The 18144-nt window shown below is 40.2% G+C and overlaps 2 protein-coding genes across 2 annotated transcripts; one reads left to right on the top strand and one right to left on the bottom strand.

Moving 5' to 3' along the window:
* The first annotated feature begins 1019 nt into the window (after positions 1-1019).
* On the top strand, positions 1020-7983 carry LOC143131101 (tripartite motif-containing protein 16-like). Its single transcript, XM_076290500.1, has 6 exons — positions 1020-1617; positions 5897-5992; positions 6102-6335; positions 6449-6608; positions 6690-6740; positions 7030-7983. The coding sequence occupies exons 1-6, from the start codon at positions 1027-1029 to the stop codon at positions 7560-7562; spliced, it is 1665 nt and encodes a 554-aa protein (XP_076146615.1). The 5' UTR covers positions 1020-1026; the 3' UTR covers positions 7563-7983.
* A 1912-nt stretch (positions 7984-9895) lies between these two features.
* Positions 9896-13420, bottom strand: LOC143131103 (E3 ubiquitin/ISG15 ligase TRIM25-like). The gene is made up of 6 exons (XM_076290502.1): positions 12643-13420; positions 12223-12318; positions 11732-11965; positions 11484-11646; positions 11360-11389; positions 9896-11000 (listed from the first exon to the last, which is right to left on the bottom strand). Exons 1-6 carry the CDS (start codon positions 13231-13233, stop codon positions 10453-10455), a joined length of 1662 nt encoding a protein of 553 aa, XP_076146617.1. The 5' UTR covers positions 13234-13420; the 3' UTR covers positions 9896-10452.
* Positions 13421-18144: the final 4724 nt, after the last annotated feature.

Raw genomic sequence — 18144 nt, 5'->3', positions numbered from 1 at the left:
TTTTCAATTGTAACACCTTGTCAGTCAATAGTGAAGGTAAATAAGAAGTGTAAAAATGTTTTTGTCTGTTTTGTTGTTGCCTACGCGTTCAAATACAGGCGAGTGCAGATGCATGTAGGCTAGGCATGTGTGCTTGTCACACACACATTTTAGTAAAGCAAGCTTTAGGCTGCACATCCAGGATGTGGCAAGGCTGGTATCCAGGATGTTGCTAGGGGATGGTATCCAGGATGTGGGTAGGATGGTATCAGAATCTAAGATTGGTGACACTGTCGACTTTGTATCCCATCTGTGACATGATAAGTCTATAGAATAGCATGCAGTCTGCAGTATTTAACAGTAATCAACAATAGGCTTTTTTCCTTCCAGGTTGTTTCAAATTTGAATTCTTTTAGAAATAGATTACGTAGTAGACCCTATCTCTATGTCAGTTTAGTTAATTAACTCCAAAAAGCATTTGGCACTTTTTCAAAATACTATTCCTATTGCAGCTCTAGTGTAGGTTAGTTCCAGATGATAAAATGACCTTGACTAACACTACAACCAATTTCTCAATTTTAGTTAGCAAGTAGAATTATTTTTGGTTGCATTTTGGGCCAGAAATTACCATCACCTTGACCATTGCAATATTGACTTGAACCCCAACCTCTTCAATCACCCAGAAAACATATAATAAAATATAATCAAAAAACTCAATAACTCCTTTTTTAAGGGGTTCAGCTGGATTTCCTCCTGACTGTCCTCCTGATTTAAGAGCAGTTAAAACTGTCCAGTCAAATTTGACCGCGAACAGTACATTAAGGGGGGTAGCAACGAACAGTGTTAAAGGTTAAAAGGAGTATTTTTTTAGAGACTGACCTTGATTTCTCGTTCCTGTCTATGGAACTGGTTGGTGCAGTTTTGTCCCTCTCCTGCAATCTCATATAGATCAAGCCACTCCCATTCCCCTGTTCCCCTCTCATTACAGTAAACTGAAAGTGAATAGTTTAGTTCTGTACTTGAAGGGGGGCCAGAGAATATGGTAAAATGGCTGCAGTAATAGACTTATGGACTCAGGAGCACTTCAACTGTCCGATATGCCTGGATCTGCTGAAGGATCCTGTCACTCTTCCCTGTGGACACAGTTTCTGTATGGACTGCATTACAGGCTGCTTGAATCAGGAAGATCAGAAGAGAGTCTACAGCTGCCCACAGTGCCGACAGACCTTCACTTCGAGGCCTATTCTAGGAAGAAACACAATGCTGGCTGAAGTGGTGGACAAACTGAATATCATGGGACTCCAGGCTACTCCTCCTGCTCAGTGTTATGCTGGACCTGGAGATGTGGAGTGTGATGTTTGCACTGGGCGAAAACAAAAGTCAGTCAAGTCCTGTCTGGTGTGTCTGTCCTCTTACTGTGAAACTCACCTCAGAGTTCATAATGATCTCAACCCAGGGAAGAAACACAAAGTAATTGATGCCACTGGAAACCTACAGGATCTGATCTGCTCTCATCATGATAAATTATTGGAGGTCTATTGTCGTACTGACCAAAAATGTATTTGTGTGCTGTGTGCTATGGATGAACACAAACAACATGATACAGTTGCAGCCACTACACAGAGGACAGTGAAACAGGTAAGGATGATGATCTTGCCCTATAGTGTCATTAACTAGATGTACCGCAGAGCGGTACAAAATATGACCGCCGCCCAGTCCAGCACATTTTTTCCACAAAAAGAAATCACGCTGAAAGGCCTATATGATTCTAACTGTCTCACTAAATTGCATTATCCACACTCAATTCTCACTGGTATCTGCTAGACAACAAGTACCAAAACATGATTAGTTCATAGATTTCACATGTAAAATTCATTTTATACAACCCCACCTCCATCTTGCCTGTTCATAATTATGAGAAATTCTTGATTGTTTGTGTTATGTTTATGTTATGTGTGTGGGTGTGTGTGTGTGTGTGTGTGTGTGTGTGTGTGTGTGTGTGTGTGTGTGTGTGTGTGTGTGTGTGTGTGTGTGTGTGCGTGCGTGCCTGCGTATGTGCCTGTGCATGGAAGCGTACATATGTCTACTGTGTGAGTATGTGTCATACGCAGTGCCGGCCCAAGCCTTTTGGGGGCCCTAAGCAGAATTTGATTTGGGGGCCCCCTCCCACAACGCAGTCACCTGTGCTTGGTGATAATTGACAACTTCACACTATAATGTCATATTATAAATTAATACAGTGAGGTTATGTATTAATACAGCGACTGATTATGAACTACTGTCCCCCTGGACACAGATGCATAAGGACCCTCTCCCCCTACCCTCTTTGTGCAAATGTGGGTACAAACGGGTGTGTGTGTGTGGGGGGGTTAGATGTGATTTCCTGTATTCTGGTGCATTTTTGGGATGGTCAGCTGGAGAAGGGCAGTACCTAAATTTGTTCAGATTCATAGCCTTTTGCTTTTTGACTTATTGGTAGTGAATTCACACAACTACTTGGGGTTCAGGGTCCCTTGACCTCTTGGGCTCGGTAGGCTCATTCAGTAATCCATCCTTGCTCACATGCCAAAAATGTTTTGGGGCTCCAATCTAGACTTCTGGCCCCATGTGCTTGGTAAACCAATGTATTAATATAGTTGTTATTTACACCAACCCTGTCACCTTTTAATCTTAGAGGGTACTAAAATCACAGATTTATTTGAAACATTCATATTCAAAGTGAAGCACTAAGGGTGGTTTACTGAAGTTGAATTGACAAATAACAAAATACAACAGCAGTTGTATTTTGTTGTAAACAAGTACATCAGTTTTTCAACTACAAAATAAAAACAAAATAGACAAACATTAATAATCAAAAATAAAATGTCCCAAAAAATAGATAATTATTCCTACTTCGTTCCTGGTTTTTAGGCATCTGCAACTCTGCAGTGGACGAATCTGCAATGATTAAATAAATACATAAATAAAATAAAAAAAACAATGTTAAATGTGTCGTGTCATATTAACAGGCTATGTAACCATTTGCCATCAAGAAAACCTCACCTTCTGGTAGGTAGAGTTAGGTAGAGGTAGAGATGTGCTCCAAAGGACTTCAACAGTGTCTCTGAAAAAAAAAAAATATTGCATAAGTGCATAGTTGATCGAGCAGAATGAGTTTATTTTGCTATCATTACTTACACTCAAATAACAAGCAATTCCACATGTAACAATTCATATTCTATTGGCAAATGAGGCATACTCAAAAGAGTATACTTAATTGCAGTATGGTGAACGCTTAACATGGTGATCTACTGCAGCCTAAATATTAGGGTAGCACCGCTACATCACTTGCCACTATCTTAATCAAATGTAAATTTATTTTCATCACAGAAGTCTCCCCACCCAACATGGTATATTTTCTCAAACACTACCATCTCTCTCCAAAGATCTTAGAGCAGAGCGGACGTAGCAGCTACTGTTCCATCTTTGCCTATGAAGCTGGAACGTTACCGATGCCCAGAGTCGCGCTAGTCAGTGGGTTGGGTTGGGACTGGGAGCCTGGGCTTAGTCTGTTGTTGCTATCAGACTTACCACTATGTCACATATTATAGAGCAGTAATAAACTATCAACACTTTCAGGTGCGAAATCAGAAACAATCCCTCTGTGGTAAATTTGCCTTCAGCTACGTTTTCATGTAGCTACTGTAGTGCTAATGTCCACTTCAGTCAGCTAGCTAACTTTAATTTACGACATAATAAGCCCACCTAGAGCTAGGGTACATGCTTGATTGAACATCCAAAACAATCCCAATATCCTTGACATCTGAAATACATCTAGATAAATATATATTAATGGGAGACATTTCTCTGTTGATGGCGGAGATTTAGCTCTGGTGATGGCTTATATTAGATCATGACAGCTAGCTAGCTACCTCAAGCACAAAACATACTGTAAATAATCATGCAAAACATACCTGTATCTTGCTCGTTTTTCTCCTCCTCTGTCATTTTCTTCGTTCTGTTTTCGGCACCAGAGGGATACGTCCTTTTTTGTGACTTGTCTGAACATTACCGTCTCTTCCGATTGTTGAACTTGATGCAGTGTCTGCACGAATTGTATATGCACCCGAGGTGTCTACTTTATGCGCGTGACTCAAAGGCTGGCAGACACAGTAGCAGTAGGCAGGCATATTAATCATGAAATCATAATTTTCTTGATTTGAATGATAATTGTTTCATTTATTCATTCATTGATGTCACTTGTTTACGTTATTTATTATGTAAAAAAAAAAAAAGAAACTCGATTGGGGGCCCCCTGGTGGCCAGGAGGCCCCAAGCAGCCGCTTAGTTCGCTTATGCCTCGGGCCGGCCCTGGTCATACGCATGATTACTGTGAATGTGTGTGTGTGTGTGTGTATCTGTTTGTGCACATGTGTGCACATGAACTGGGTTAACATGACCCCTGGAGGCAAATATACGGAAAAAATGGTCATCCTAGGTCCTACAGTTCTCAAGATATTCACAGAGAACTGTGTCTGGCCTACCCTCCTTTCGGGGGGTCCAGTCCAGCGGGGGGGCTATAGATCAAAACGAAAAATGACAGTTCCATGCTATCCATGTGGGGGTACATGCCCACCAAGTTTTGTGTACCCCGGTCTTTCAGTGTCCCGGGAATCCTTGTTGGTGTACGTCACTAAATGTACACATAAATTGTTTTATTGTAAGGCCCCCCATGAACGAAAGTACACAAAACTTGGCATGCATTCGGAGGGTGTCATAATGATCCTACACTTTCAATTTCGTGCAGTTTTGACCATGTCAGCCAGAGATATTGTGATGAAAACACCTAATTTTTTGCTTTTTAATTTTTAACTAGGTGGCGCTATACATGAAATAAGTGGTAATGGGATGGGTTGACATGGCCCCTTGAGATCAACATACAAAAAAAAGGTGGACCTCCTAGGCCCTACGGTTCTCGAGATATTCACAGAAAACTGTCTCCGGCCACCTACAGGCCAGTTGGTGTATAGTAACATAAATTAATTTATTGTGTGGCCCCCCATGAACGGAATTCCACGAAACTTGGCGTGCATTCAGAGGGTGTCATAATGATCCTACACTTCCAATTTCATGCAGTTTTGACTATGTTAGGTCACAGATACCTGCGATTACAACACCTCATTTTTACTTTTTTGTGTTTAACTAGGTGGCATACATGAAATGAGTGGTTATGGAATGGGTTGACATGGCCCCTTGAGATCAACATACAAAAAAAAAATGGTCCTCCTAAACCTTACGGTTCTCGAGATATTCACAGAAAACTGTGTCTGCCCTACCCTCCTTTCGGGGGGTGCAGTCCAGCGGGGGGGCTACAGATCAAAAACGATAAACGATGGTTCCATGCTATCCATATGGGGTTACATGCCCACCAAGTTTCGTCTACCCCGGTCTTTCAGTGTCCCGGGAATCATTGACAGAAATTTGGACATGCGAAAAAGAAAAAAAAAAAAAAAAAAAAAAATCTGACTAAACCTATATGACCGCCGCTTCGCTGCGCGGCGGTCATAATTATTGCTCATATGTATCAGATCAAGAGTTTGTGCTTAGGGAAGACATTGCTTAGGGTCAGAGCTCTGCTCTGCAGCATTGCCACTTTGCTCAAACTGTCTCTCATAGGACACAGTCTTTCATAAACATTTCAGAGCAGGGGTCATACCCTGTCCTTATCAGGATACAGACAGCCGATGGTATTATTTGACCATAATCAGCTGTTTTAGAGATTTTAGGATTTTTGCTAAATCCGGTCCATACATGTCTATACACCATAATTAGTTATCTATAATACACCCCACAATAAGTAAACCTGAATACTGTTGCTTTAAGTATAACATTCTTATGCTCTTGACTAAAGTGCAAATGAACAATTTACCTACCACAGAGACAGTTACAGGAATTGATGTTGAAAGTCCAGTGGCAAATACAAGAGAAAGTGAAAGAACTCAAGGAGCTTCGACAGGATGTGAAGAATCTGAAGGTAAGTGCTGACCTCAAGTTAAGGCAGAGTGAGGAGACACACTGACACAGAGTGTGAAGAATAAGCTCTCCAGGATGATATTCAAACTGTCATTTGTGTCTCTTAACAGATCTCTGCTCAGGCAGTAGTGGTGGAGAGTGAGAGGATCTTCACTGAAATGATCCGCTCTGTTGAGAGAAGACACTCTGAGGTGATAGAGCTGATCAGAGATCAGGAGAGGGCTGAGGCAAGTCGAGTTGAAGAAGTCATGGGGAAACTGGAGCAAGAGATTGCTGAGCTGAAGAAGAGTGAGACGGACATGGAGCAGCTTTCACATACTGAGGACCACATCCTTTTTCTACTGGTATAACTTTCTGTTTCTCTCGTTCTGCCTTGCTGACTCATCTAAACACAATGATAATGTGGGATGTAATAAGGAAGGAAATAAACTTGTTATTTCTCCACTTGTGTTTACAGAGCTTTCCATCTCTTTCTCCACCTTCTGAATCCATGATTGGAGATATAGTCCATGTAAGTGAAGATCTGTGCTTTGAGGTGGTGATGAAAAATATTTATTTTCTCAAAGAACAAATAGAACACTTCTGCTCACTGGGAGTTGGGCAAATGTCTGGAAAAGGTATGAGTCATTTTCTTTTAGTAAACAGTTATTAGTATGAAGCAATTCCTTAAATTAATGCTGTGATCTTCATGGATATAGACCTTCAGGTTCCCCCCACAGAATCCAAGACAAGAGAACATTTCTTAACTTGTAAGTCTTCCCTCTCCCCCCTACTGAAATCACATCCAGGCCAACATACACACACACACACAACACTCACTTACACACACACACACACACTAGATAGATAGATAGTAAACTGTTCTGCACAGCATCAACTAACAAGTATTATATACATACATACATACGTTTCCATAAGGTAATATACTGTTAAATTGATTTAAAAACATACACAACAGATAACATGCTGAAAATAAAATACAATGCTATTGAAGTCTGAAATCCACTGTATTCAATGTCTGTCAATGTCTGTCTTTAGATTCATCCCATCTGCAACTAGACCTCAACACTGTGCACAGAAACCTTTGTCTGGGTAGACAAAAAACAGACGTCATCTACTGCGGCGCAGTCCAGTTGTACCCTGACAACCCAGAGAGATTCGACTGCTGGCAGCAGGTGCTCTGTAGAAAGGGCTTAACTGGGCGATGCTACTGGGAGGCAGAGTGGAGTGAAAGTGGCTTGTGGGGAGGTTACACTGCAGTATCTTACAAAGGCATACACAGGAAAGGAGGTGGCAATGAAAGCAGGTTTGGCCACAACAACCAGTCCTGGAGTTTGCACCACTCTCCTAACAAGTGTTCTTTCCTCCATGATAATACTGAGACTGAACTCCCTCCAGTCACCAGCTGCTCCAGAATAGGAGTGTTTGTGGATCACAAAGCAGGAATTCTATCATTCTATTGTGTGTCTGATACAATGATTCTCCTACATAAAGTCCAGACCAAATTCACCCAACCCCTCTATCCTGGCTTTTGGGTACCGGTTGGATCACAGGTAAAGCTGTCCTTCTGAACGCCATGAACATTTATTGTCACTTTTATTCAGACTGACAGTGACAGATTGTTAAGAACAGAGATACATGTGTCTTGGAAGATGTTTCATTTCTAGTTAGCCTTTCCAGATCTTGGTGATCCAGATGTGGTAATTGTGTTGGGCATAAAAAAAGTGTCAGAAACTTACTTGTAGAAAAATGTTTATTGTTCTTTTACAATGTATACTATTGATATTTCTCACTGTGTGCATACATGCTATCACAACTGTACTGGAAACTGAGCTAGCAGAGCAAGGTTCCAGGATAATCAGGTGTTTAGTAGAAGAATACCCATAGGCAAATGATATACTGTACCCTAATATACTGATAATATATATCACTGTTAATGTACTGGTGAACTAATTCATAAATATATCAATAAATGTAAACAATGTCTATAAATGCATCTACAACTGACTTGATATATGAAGGGACTTTATCAGTGCTCAGACAGGGATTACACATTTACCTGACTCAGATGAAAATGGATAAGAGTGCATTCATTCACCTGTCTAAACTTAGATTTATTTATTCTTGCAGAGTATAGCTGACAATACAAACAAACAAGCCAATTTATACAGATCATTGTCTTTAACTGTATATAATGAATTGGCCCATAGTAACAAAATAGCCATGCACTACCTGATGTTGGTCTCTGTCATGGGTTGCAGTCTCCACTGAGGCTCATTGTCATCACCATTTGCACTACTGTGGACTCTCAAAGGAATTTCCCACAGCTCCAGTAGCTGCAGCGCCCTCTGTTGGTGTTGCGTATCATTACTGTAATCCACGTCAGTAAAGCCAGCTGGCATGGTGAAGCCAGATGCTTTAGTGAACTGAGAATAAACAGAGAGCTTTATCTTAAATCTTTATCTAAATGTTTGAAGGGAATTGAATATATGTTGTAGTGTAAACATATTTTAGATTAAATGGCAAATAGCCTCAACAAGAAGGCCAGTCAGCTTCCTCAAAGCAACACATATTGGAAGTTTGAAGATGTAAAGCAAGACTTCATTTGTAATTCTTCCCCACCAAGTGTTGTAGTCTACTGTATGTGATAAAACAAAAGAAAAGATATCCGCAAACTGTTTCTAAAGCTCCCAGTTTAATGGTGGGTGATACACAACGTTTCGACCACTCAGGTCTTCGTCAAGTGTCACCTGACAAAGACCTGAGTGGTCGAAACGTTGTGTATCACCCACCATTAAACTGGGAGCTTTAGAAACAGTCTGCGGATATCTTTTCTTTTGTTTTGCTCAGTATTTCTAGTATCCAGCACCTGTAGAATCAGTATAGATGTGCGTACACCTCTACATTTCAGTAGTCTATGTGATACAGGACTACGCAGTATACCCACTTCAAAACATTTGGGGTTGATCACAGTATATCCACTATACCTAGCTAACTAGTCTACACCACTGCCCGTTCCCCATACACAAACTACATCCAGGCCAACACACTCACTCACTCACTCACTCACTCTGGCCTACATCATGAAAAACAGTGATAAGAAATTGACACTGTGTTCATAATGAACATTTTATTGTGTGACAGTGTCTCTCATCATCTTCAAAAAAATCATCCAGCTCAAACTAGAACCCTAGAACCCAGCACGGTGTAAAACAAACTAGAACCCAGCATGGTGTAAAACAAACTACAATCCAGCACGGTGTAAACAAACTAGAACCCAGCGCGGTAAAACAAACTAAAACCCAGCACGGTGTAAACAAACTAGAACCCAGCACGGTAAAACAAACTAGAATCTAGCACGGTGTAAATAAAAGCGTTATCTAAATAGAGAAAACAGAGAGGTCTGCAGCAGTGCCACCCAGCACCAAAACACACAGCACATCTCTTTCAAAGGCGTAAATGAGAAAAAAAATTAAATGCATACAGCAATACAAATCTGGAATAGCCATATTAAATATTATGACGTTGTTATGTGTAGAGCCCTGCTTTCTTTGACAACAAATACATGTTTCATTCACTCAACCATTATTTAGTCTCGGAGGTTCATTGAGGGTAATCTGCATTTTCAGTAAAGCCAGTAACAATGAAGTGTTACGAAGTAATAATTGTAGTAAAAACAATACTAAATAAAAACTAATGAGAACCTACATAAAATTGTAGAGGAACAAGGAAAAATAAAAATAGATAAAAAATAATACAACCCGAATTCTGAAAAAGTTGGGATGTTCTGTGAAATGTGAATAAAAAAGAATGCTATAATTTACAAATCATGTTAACCCTATATTTGATTGAGAACATATCAATTGTTGAAGGAGATACATTTGACTATTTCATTGAAAATATAAGCACATTTTTAATTTGATGCCAACAACACGTCTTAAAAAAGTTAGGATGGGGGCAACAGGCTGGAAAAGTGGTGTAATGATAAAGACAACAAAAGGAAGAACATTTCACAACTAATTAGGTGAACTGGAACCTGGAACTGGAATGGGACAACATTTCATTATCAATGACACCACTAACCTCTGATAACCTTGAGATTATCAGAGGTCATATGTGGTTTTGCAATTGAAAAAGTGAATTCAGCACCCCAATATTTACCAAACAAGGCCATTTGTTAACTTAATTTAGTACATTTCATTGCTTATGAAGCTGAAAAACTGTGTTCAGCTGGGACGATTACAGCCCCAAAGTTCAATGACCTCTATAGGTCACCAGAGCTCAGATAGAGCTTGTATTGCAGATTTTAATTCAGCACACCCTAATTGACAAAGTAAGACTGGTTGCCAACTTTGTCTCAAAAATGCCTCGTGCTTCCTAAATAAGCACATTTTTCAATTTTGGCACCAGCCTAAATATGCATTTGACTGAGACAGGTGACACCCAAACAAAATGGCATAACTAATGGCATAGCTTCACTTTTGTGTTTAAATAACGTAAACAAAAACCAGGATAGAGTGGCTGAGTGAATGTGGTCTTGACTTTGTGCAGGAGGGTCATTTTGTCACAGATGCAGATGCTGTAAAAAGACAGAATTCCAGCTTTGTGATCCACATACACTCCAATTCTTCTGCTGGGAATAACACAGAGTTGCGTCACCTCTTCATTGTGTATGAAAGAGCATTTAGTGGACCAGCAGTCTAAACTCCAAGAGTGCTTGTTGAACCCAAACAGAACCTCTTGGCCTCGTCTCTTTCTGCAGATCTCTTTGTAGGATACTGCTACAAAACCTCCCCATTCTGTGTCTATGTCACCCGGGCTCCACTCCACCTCCCAGTAGCATCTTCCAGTCACAGCCTCCTTACACAGCACCTGTGGCCAATAGTCAAATCTCTCTGGATTGTCAGGATATGACTGTGTCTTAAGTTTAAAAGTGACTTCATTATTACTATCAGACAAATAAAGATTTGGTTTTGCTGTGTTGTGATCTAGATTGAGTTGGCACAAGTCTGAGGAGGGAAAATGTAAAACAGTTATTGAGATGATAATAATAATAATAATATTTGCCTTTCATTAATAATTCACTACTGTGTAGTTCTAGAACCTAAAAGTAAAGTGTGCATGTATGAATGTAATTGCACTTTGAAAAATGGGTACAAAAGTTCTTCCTTGAATCTAATTTATGTTACTGCAGTGTAAATAAATGTGTGAAATGTGTTTGTACCACAGTGTTATAAATGTATACAGTGTTATATGTGTTTTAATATGTTTCTGTTGTAATAAAATTACAAATAAAAATCTAAAGAAATATCAATAAATTAAGTTATGTTTTCATTTATGGGTATTGCAATATTGACATGATTCTTACATGTTAGGAAGTCTTGTCTGGTGGCTTTTGCTGTAGAGACAGAAGAGATCAGTTATTACTAAGATAAAACAACATTTACCTATGAAGGTAGAGTTGAACGACATGTTCTTTGTGTATTCATTACCTCTCATATAAATCTGGTCTGCTCCATACTTCAGTAAATCTCCCACTTTGTCTTTCAACTGAGACACATTCTCCTTCACTTCTTCAAATGACACATCTGAACACACACTGAGGTTGGATGATGAATCCTCTGGGTCAGTCAAAGAACACAGAGACTGAAGACTCTGCAAAAGATACTCAATCTGTTAGTGAGGATAACACATGCCATTTCTGTGTAATTTCTTCATCATATCTTAGCAGAAAGATTACCCGGAGAAAGCTTGTATGATCCTCTGTTTGTGAAAGTTGCTTCAACTCAGCATCTCTCTTCTTCAGCTCAGCAATCTCCCGCTCCATTTTCTCCACGAGTTCTTCAGCTCGACTCACTTCAGCCTTCTCCTGATCTCTAATCTGCCGTGTCACCTCAGAGCGTCTTCTCTCAATGGAGCGGATCATTTCAGTAAAGATCCTCTCACTGTCCTCCACTGCTGCCTGTGCACAGTGCTGTTTGGAGATACAAGTAGATATTTCATTATATTGCCACTTTGTTTCATAATTAGCATGAAGGTTCCAAATGAGTTCAGCCCTATAGGCTGGAAAAGCCAGAGGTCAGAAATTCTGAACTCTTATAAAAATAGCTTAAATATCGAAACTCTATATCAAAATGCCTGGAGTGGACTCCCATCTTTCTGGGGACACATTCTGTTCTGGGCACCTTGAAACCTCCAGATTGCCCCTCTTCCTTTCAGATTGGAACTCACCTTAAGAGACTTAATGTCCTCTTTCATCTGCTGCAGGTGCTTATGTCTCTCATGGATTGTCTGCTGGGTTTTTCTGCAGCTCTCCTCTAACTGTTTCTGTGAAGAGGTGAACATTAATGTATTTGCTAAAGATACTCTTATAATGGTCCATTAATGTAAGTCTCTTCCAGTCTTCTTAGATGCCAATGATATAAAATGCAAAAAAAGCTTAATATTACCCCCCCCCCCCCCCCAAACCGATCATAAAGGGGGTACATGTGTTTATGTAATATAGTCATCGCCAGGGTTGGGTGCCACAACTTGGTTTATTACAAGGCAAGGCACATATGCGTTTCATACACAGACACAAGATCATGCACTATACATTGTTTATTGCAGTAAAAAAAAACGAACTATTTAATGTTTACTGGACTCTCTTACCTGTTTTTCAACTCGCTCGGCCGCAGCTGAAACTGTATCATGTCCTTTGTGTTCATCCATGACACACAGCAAACATATGCATGCCTGATCAGTGCAGCAGAAGACCTCCAGCAGTTTATTATGACGATAGCAGATCAGATCTTCTAGTTTACCAGCAGCATCAATTACTTTGTGTCTCTTCCCTGGGTTGAGATCATTATGAACTCTGAGGTGAGTTTCACAGTAAGAGGACAGACACACCAGACAGGACTTGACAGACTTTTGTTTACGCCCAGTGCAAACATCACACTCCACATCTCCAGGTCCAGCATAACACTGAGCAGGAGGAGTAGCCTGGAGTCCCATGATCTTCAGTTTGTCCACCACTTCAGCCAGCATTGTGTTCCTGCCCAGAACTGGTCTGGGTGTAAAGGTCTGTCTGCACTGTGGGCAGTTGTGGACTCCCTTCAGCTCTCCCTTATCCCAGCAGCCTGTGATGCAGTCCATACAGAAACTGTGACCACAGGGAAGAGTGACTGGATCCTTCAGTAGATCCAGACAGATTGGACAGCTAAACTGGTCTTGGCCCAATACAACACTGGCCTCTGCCATTTTGCGTCACTTTCTGTTCGTCTTGGGTCACTCACTGTTCTTATCCCCTGCTGACACAGTCAAGTTGGAGGCAGAACTGACTTTCGCTTCTGTGGAAAAGGCTGAGCACCGAGTAGAGGGGATGGTCTCCTGAGTCAGTGTGTGTGTGTGTGTGTGTATGTGTGTGTGTGTGTGTGTGTGTGTGTGTGTGTGTGTGTGTGTTTGTTTGTGTGTGTGTGTGTGTGTGAGAGAGAGAGAGGAAGTAGGAGGGGCAGCAGTGTAGAGAGCACAAGAGAACAACACTGCATCAAGTGTAGTGTTGCATTATGGGGGGAAAGAACAAATAATAAAAATATGACATAGAAAGGCATATGTAGATTGCAGATATGTAGAAATATATATTTGATTTACCAGGTATCCTTGTCATTATGTTATGAATTGCTTAGCCGTCTGACTTAAATGACTGTGCAGTGTGAATATTAATGTAGATATAAATATACAGACAAAGGAAAAAAATATAAAAAAGATAATTTATTGTTATCACGGGTATATTATATCACAGCCAATCACCCGGGCTGATCAACCAAATAGGTTTTACTCTGTATAGCTGGAAAGCTACAGCGCCCTCCACATATCCAGAGCTCTCTCTCTCAACAATGGGCAGTCATTCTCAATGTCATTAACTCATTGAATGCCAAGCTGTTTTCGGAAGCTTTGTCCTAGAGTGCCAGCAATCTAGACCATTGTTGATGATTTTTGTACAGCCACAGCATATTCTGTGTAATAGCTATGAACACATACAATGGCTTGTTTAAAAGGTGAGAGCTCTCAGTGGGTGCAAACCGTGTATTTCTACACGCCTCTGTTCCTGAGAAATCCCAAGCTAAACAGTAGCTAGTTTTCATCAAAATCGCTGTTTTTTTCTAGAAATGGAGATATAACATCTTTCATGAAATATGAAGTGTTGCCTGTAAACTTTCCGGGAAGTGATCAGCGAGACCTGGCGAGACTGCCACCTAGTGATAGACCCACGAAAATGGCCTGGTTTTGAGATGACGTGCATGCGTCACTGATTCGACCCAAAGCGGCAACCGAGTTATGATAAAATGTCCAGATAAAATGTCTAGATTGTGCGTTTTCATGAGTTTTCGATCGTCATATATTTAATTTCCATTCATCACATAGTTCCCAAAATCACATATAAGGTGTGTTAGAGTGTCTAGTTTCGTAATTTAAAAAAAAAGCTAAAAACGTAGTAATATTACGTTTTTGGCACTCAACGCATGGGAAGGAAAAACTTAATATTATGTTTTTGGCACTCAATGAGTTAATCTGAACCATCTTTAGGGATGGACATATTTCTGATACATGTATTTAAAACATGAATACAAAATATTATTTTGAAATGTGTATTTGATTTGGATGATGGAAATGCCTTCATATTTTGTATCAAAATACTGCAGTGTTTTGTATTTTTGTATTTTTAAAATAGTAAAATACTTTCTGAGACATATCGTGATGAGAAATATAAAACCTGGTTCCTCTGTAACTTTGCCAGTACATCACACAGTTTCAGAGAATTCTACAGGGTCTGAGATTTCAAAAGAGGTCATCCATTTAATGATGGGCCAAAGGATGTGGGAAAAGTGCCCTTCTAAGTAGAGAATGTGAAATGTCGGGCAAAAAAAAAAGAAATAGGGGTGAGGATTAATACATTAAGAGTGTGGACCCCACACCCCTTGAGAAAAGCAAGGTTGATGCCACTGAGGTGTCTTAACTCTTCCTTGAGTTGAAGTCTAGGACAGGACACATGACCTGTAACTAGTAAATCCACACAATCCACAGATGTGTACTCCCATGTGAACACATTCCAGTTTTGGACTCTATACAGATAAGATTAGTGCATACAAACAATCTACGATTAGCACATGCAGCTAACTGAATTCACCAACTCATGCAATTCTTCCCATACACTTAAATCTCACAGATGACTCTCCTCCACAACGTCCTGATCATGCTCAACCAACCCATACCCTGGCTACCACCAGCTGGCTCCTAAGTGAAGCTGCGTCTATAACTGTCATTAGCATTTGTATTCTGAGTAACCAGATGTTAATAACAGAACAATATGTGTCAAGGAAGATGTTGTAATAAAATAAGTGTTTTGTTATTTTTCCTGATGTGCTCTTTTAGGATTTATGGCTTAAAAAGAGTGATAACATGAAAGATAAAATGACAAGAAGCAGTCAAGTACTTTCTGGTGCGTCTTACTGTGAAACTAATTTCAGAGTCCATTACAATCTCAACTCTCTCAACCCAGTTATTCAAATCTCTCACAAAATAACCAATAAATGGTCATAAATTGATTACATCTTCATCTGAACAGTTGAGAGAGAGCCGGAGGAAATTCCAGCGGGTGATCCGAGAGAGACAGAACCACAGATAGAGTGGTAGCAAGTGAATAGGGGAAACCATAAGGATGCAGGGAGGGTAGTGTAGGATTTTGATTACATCTCTGGGTAAATGAATGTAAGGGGTATCGAATGTAGAACACAACTATATTGCTTCCTCAGATTGTGGATATTTCTGTGTCGGAAGGTGGAAATCTGTTATGGGGCAGAGGGTCCCAATTGCACCTAAATGGCAGACAATACAACAACATGTTAAAGATAGCGTGTCTTGTTTTGAAGGACAGAACGAGACCTTATCCCACTCATCTGAGACAGAATGGTACCTTCTTAATCTGGCTGGGGCACCTTGAGCCTTAAACTAGTAAATATGTGTCTTACTTTTTGACTTCCACATTGTTTGGTGTCAGACTGTGGCTGCACGCATGGTCTGAATTAGTGAGACTTCACCCCCTTGCACAGTGCACATTCAGATTAGCTACATCTGGATTCTACACAGCTCAAATGTGGGGGTACTGGCACAGTCTGTACTCAGCCAGCATTGTAGAGTTGAAGACATTTTGTATAGACTGATTGTTTGTGTGAATTCCAAAGACTGCTAAACATCTTTATCCTCCTAGCTATTTTGCACAGTCTACTTTTATTTACAATCAACTTAATCAATAGTGTCTGATACTGTATGTCCACCCAGCATTTTCTAAAGTCAAGCATTCTGTTCAGGGATACAGTTTAATTTTTTCAGTACTAGCATCAAATACCAGTTTTGTTGGCCCTCTAAGATGGCCCTGTCAGGCCATGTATCTTTGTGATTTACGGCTATAAGTTGAGATCCCATTTTGTAGTTAGGCCTGTAGCTATTAGCAGACCTAATGCTGAAAGTCTCTTAAGCCCCATTTCCCATATCACGGTGGCAAGTGAATCTAATTGTGACCATCCTCCTATGTTTCTACAGCTACTGTATCAGCTGAGACAGCCATAATGCACAGTGAGAAGATCTTTGCTGAAATGATAAGCTCAATTGACACCAGGCGCTTTTATGAGACAGCGGGAATCAGATCTCAGGAGAAGGCTAAGCTGAGACGAGCTGATGAGGTCATGGAGAAATTGGAGCAGGAGATTGCAAACAGAAGATCATACGAGCTTTCTCCAGGTAAACCTTTTGGAAAGACATGATAGAAATGACACAAAGAAATATTACATGTCTATTTCTCACCAGCACACGTTCTTTGCAGAGATTTTAGTCCCTGTGCTCCTTAACTGACCCAGAAGAATCATCATTCAACCCCAGTATGTTCAGTGTCATTTGAACAAGTTAAAGAAAATGTTTCTGAGCTGAAAGATAAGCTGGAAGATGTATGGGGATGAAGAGGATGAAGATTTTGAAAGATTTCTAGTCTTATGGCTTTGATTTTATTTTACTATAATGAAGAATCTTCCATAGATATCTGCAAGTTGGAAGACCAACTTTTTTAGTTGGTCAGAAGTGATTCTAAGTTATCAGTCAAAGGGCAAAAATTTGAAAGGAGGACAAAGTACAAAGTCTAAAGTTTAACCACAACTTCTTTAATATTGAGGCAAAATCTATTGGCAAACCCCATAGACCACACTTGGGCCTGCAATCGTATTTTAATATTTAGGCAAAATCTATTGTCTAAACTGATAAACAATGATAACATGCAAAAAACACTAATGCAATGCAGCAAAAGGGAACTTTGGTGTAGGTCTCTTCTAGAGTTAGAATGATTAACACCAAGAAGGGAGGGGACATCTGCAAAGGGCACAGTCCCTTACTCCACTGGAATTCAGACATGACAGCTCTAAATCAGTGCCTGCATGTGAATTCCTGAAGTTCCATGTGTTCCATGTTATAGAAGAGTCTCCAGCAAAACTGTAGCAGCAACATTGGTACTTCTTATTTTGCAGGCAGAATTTGCCAGATGAAATCCAACAGTTAAAATAAAACCCTATCTGACATTGTGTTTTTAAAAATGACATGAATTGAAAAAGCATGAGAAAATCAGAACACGCTGAGGGTGGGTGAAATCTGTGAGGCAAATTGTTGTTTATTATTATTAATTTGCATGAAGCAACAGGGCATGTCAATGCAAGTGCAGTTTCAGACACAGATGCATTTACCCCATAAAATGATAAACACTTCTCTTCTCACTTAGGTGTCACAAAGGTTACAGAAAGCATCATCTATATGCTGTGTCCAGGTGACTGAGGACTTGTTTAGGTAAATGGTAAATATCAGATGACACATGAATGGGACTCCTGACTCTCTGGCCGTACTGTATATGGAGTCACCACTGCCACTATCCTAGTGGTCCTCCCTCCAAAGGATTGGGAGCTGATGCTGGGTGAAAAACTCACTCATTCAGGTGGCATTAGTGCACAGCCCTGGCACTCCAAATGGGAAACAAAGTGGCTCAGATTGAGCCATACACTAATCATGCTGGTTTGCTATTTAGGGTGGTCGTGCTCCAAAGTTGCTACAGGACTGTGAGGGGAGGATTTCATTAGC

This window comes from Alosa pseudoharengus, unplaced genomic scaffold (assembly GCF_046254945.1).
Source record: "Alosa pseudoharengus isolate Yale_2024_CS ecotype anadromous, Long Island Sound unplaced genomic scaffold, YU_APseudo_1.1 YU_APseudo_1.1_scf_18, whole genome shotgun sequence".
Lineage (NCBI taxonomy): Eukaryota > Metazoa > Chordata > Actinopteri > Clupeiformes > Clupeidae > Alosa > Alosa pseudoharengus.
This window is presented reverse-complemented; position numbering and strand designations above follow the sequence as displayed.

Coding starts and splice junctions, on each gene's coding strand:
- LOC143131101 (XM_076290500.1), top strand. CDS start 1,027: ATGGCTGCAGTAATAGACTTATGGACTCAGGAGCACTTCAACTGTCCG. Junction 6,336..6,448: donor ACCACATCCTTTTTCTACTG/GTATAACTTTCT, acceptor TTGTGTTTACAG/AGCTTTCCATCTCTTTCTCC. Junction 6,609..6,689: donor TGGGCAAATGTCTGGAAAAG/GTATGAGTCATT, acceptor TCATGGATATAG/ACCTTCAGGTTCCCCCCACA.
- LOC143131103 (XM_076290502.1), bottom strand. CDS start 13,233: ATGGCAGAGGCCAGTGTTGTATTGGGCCAAGACCAGTTTAGCTGTCCA. Junction 11,966..12,222: donor AGGACATTAAGTCTCTTAAG/GTGAGTTCCAAT, acceptor ATCTCCAAACAG/CACTGTGCACAGGCAGCAGT. Junction 11,001..11,359: donor CAGACAAGACTTCCTAACAT/GTAAGAATCATG, acceptor TTCCCTCCTCAG/ACTTGTGCCAACTCAATCTA.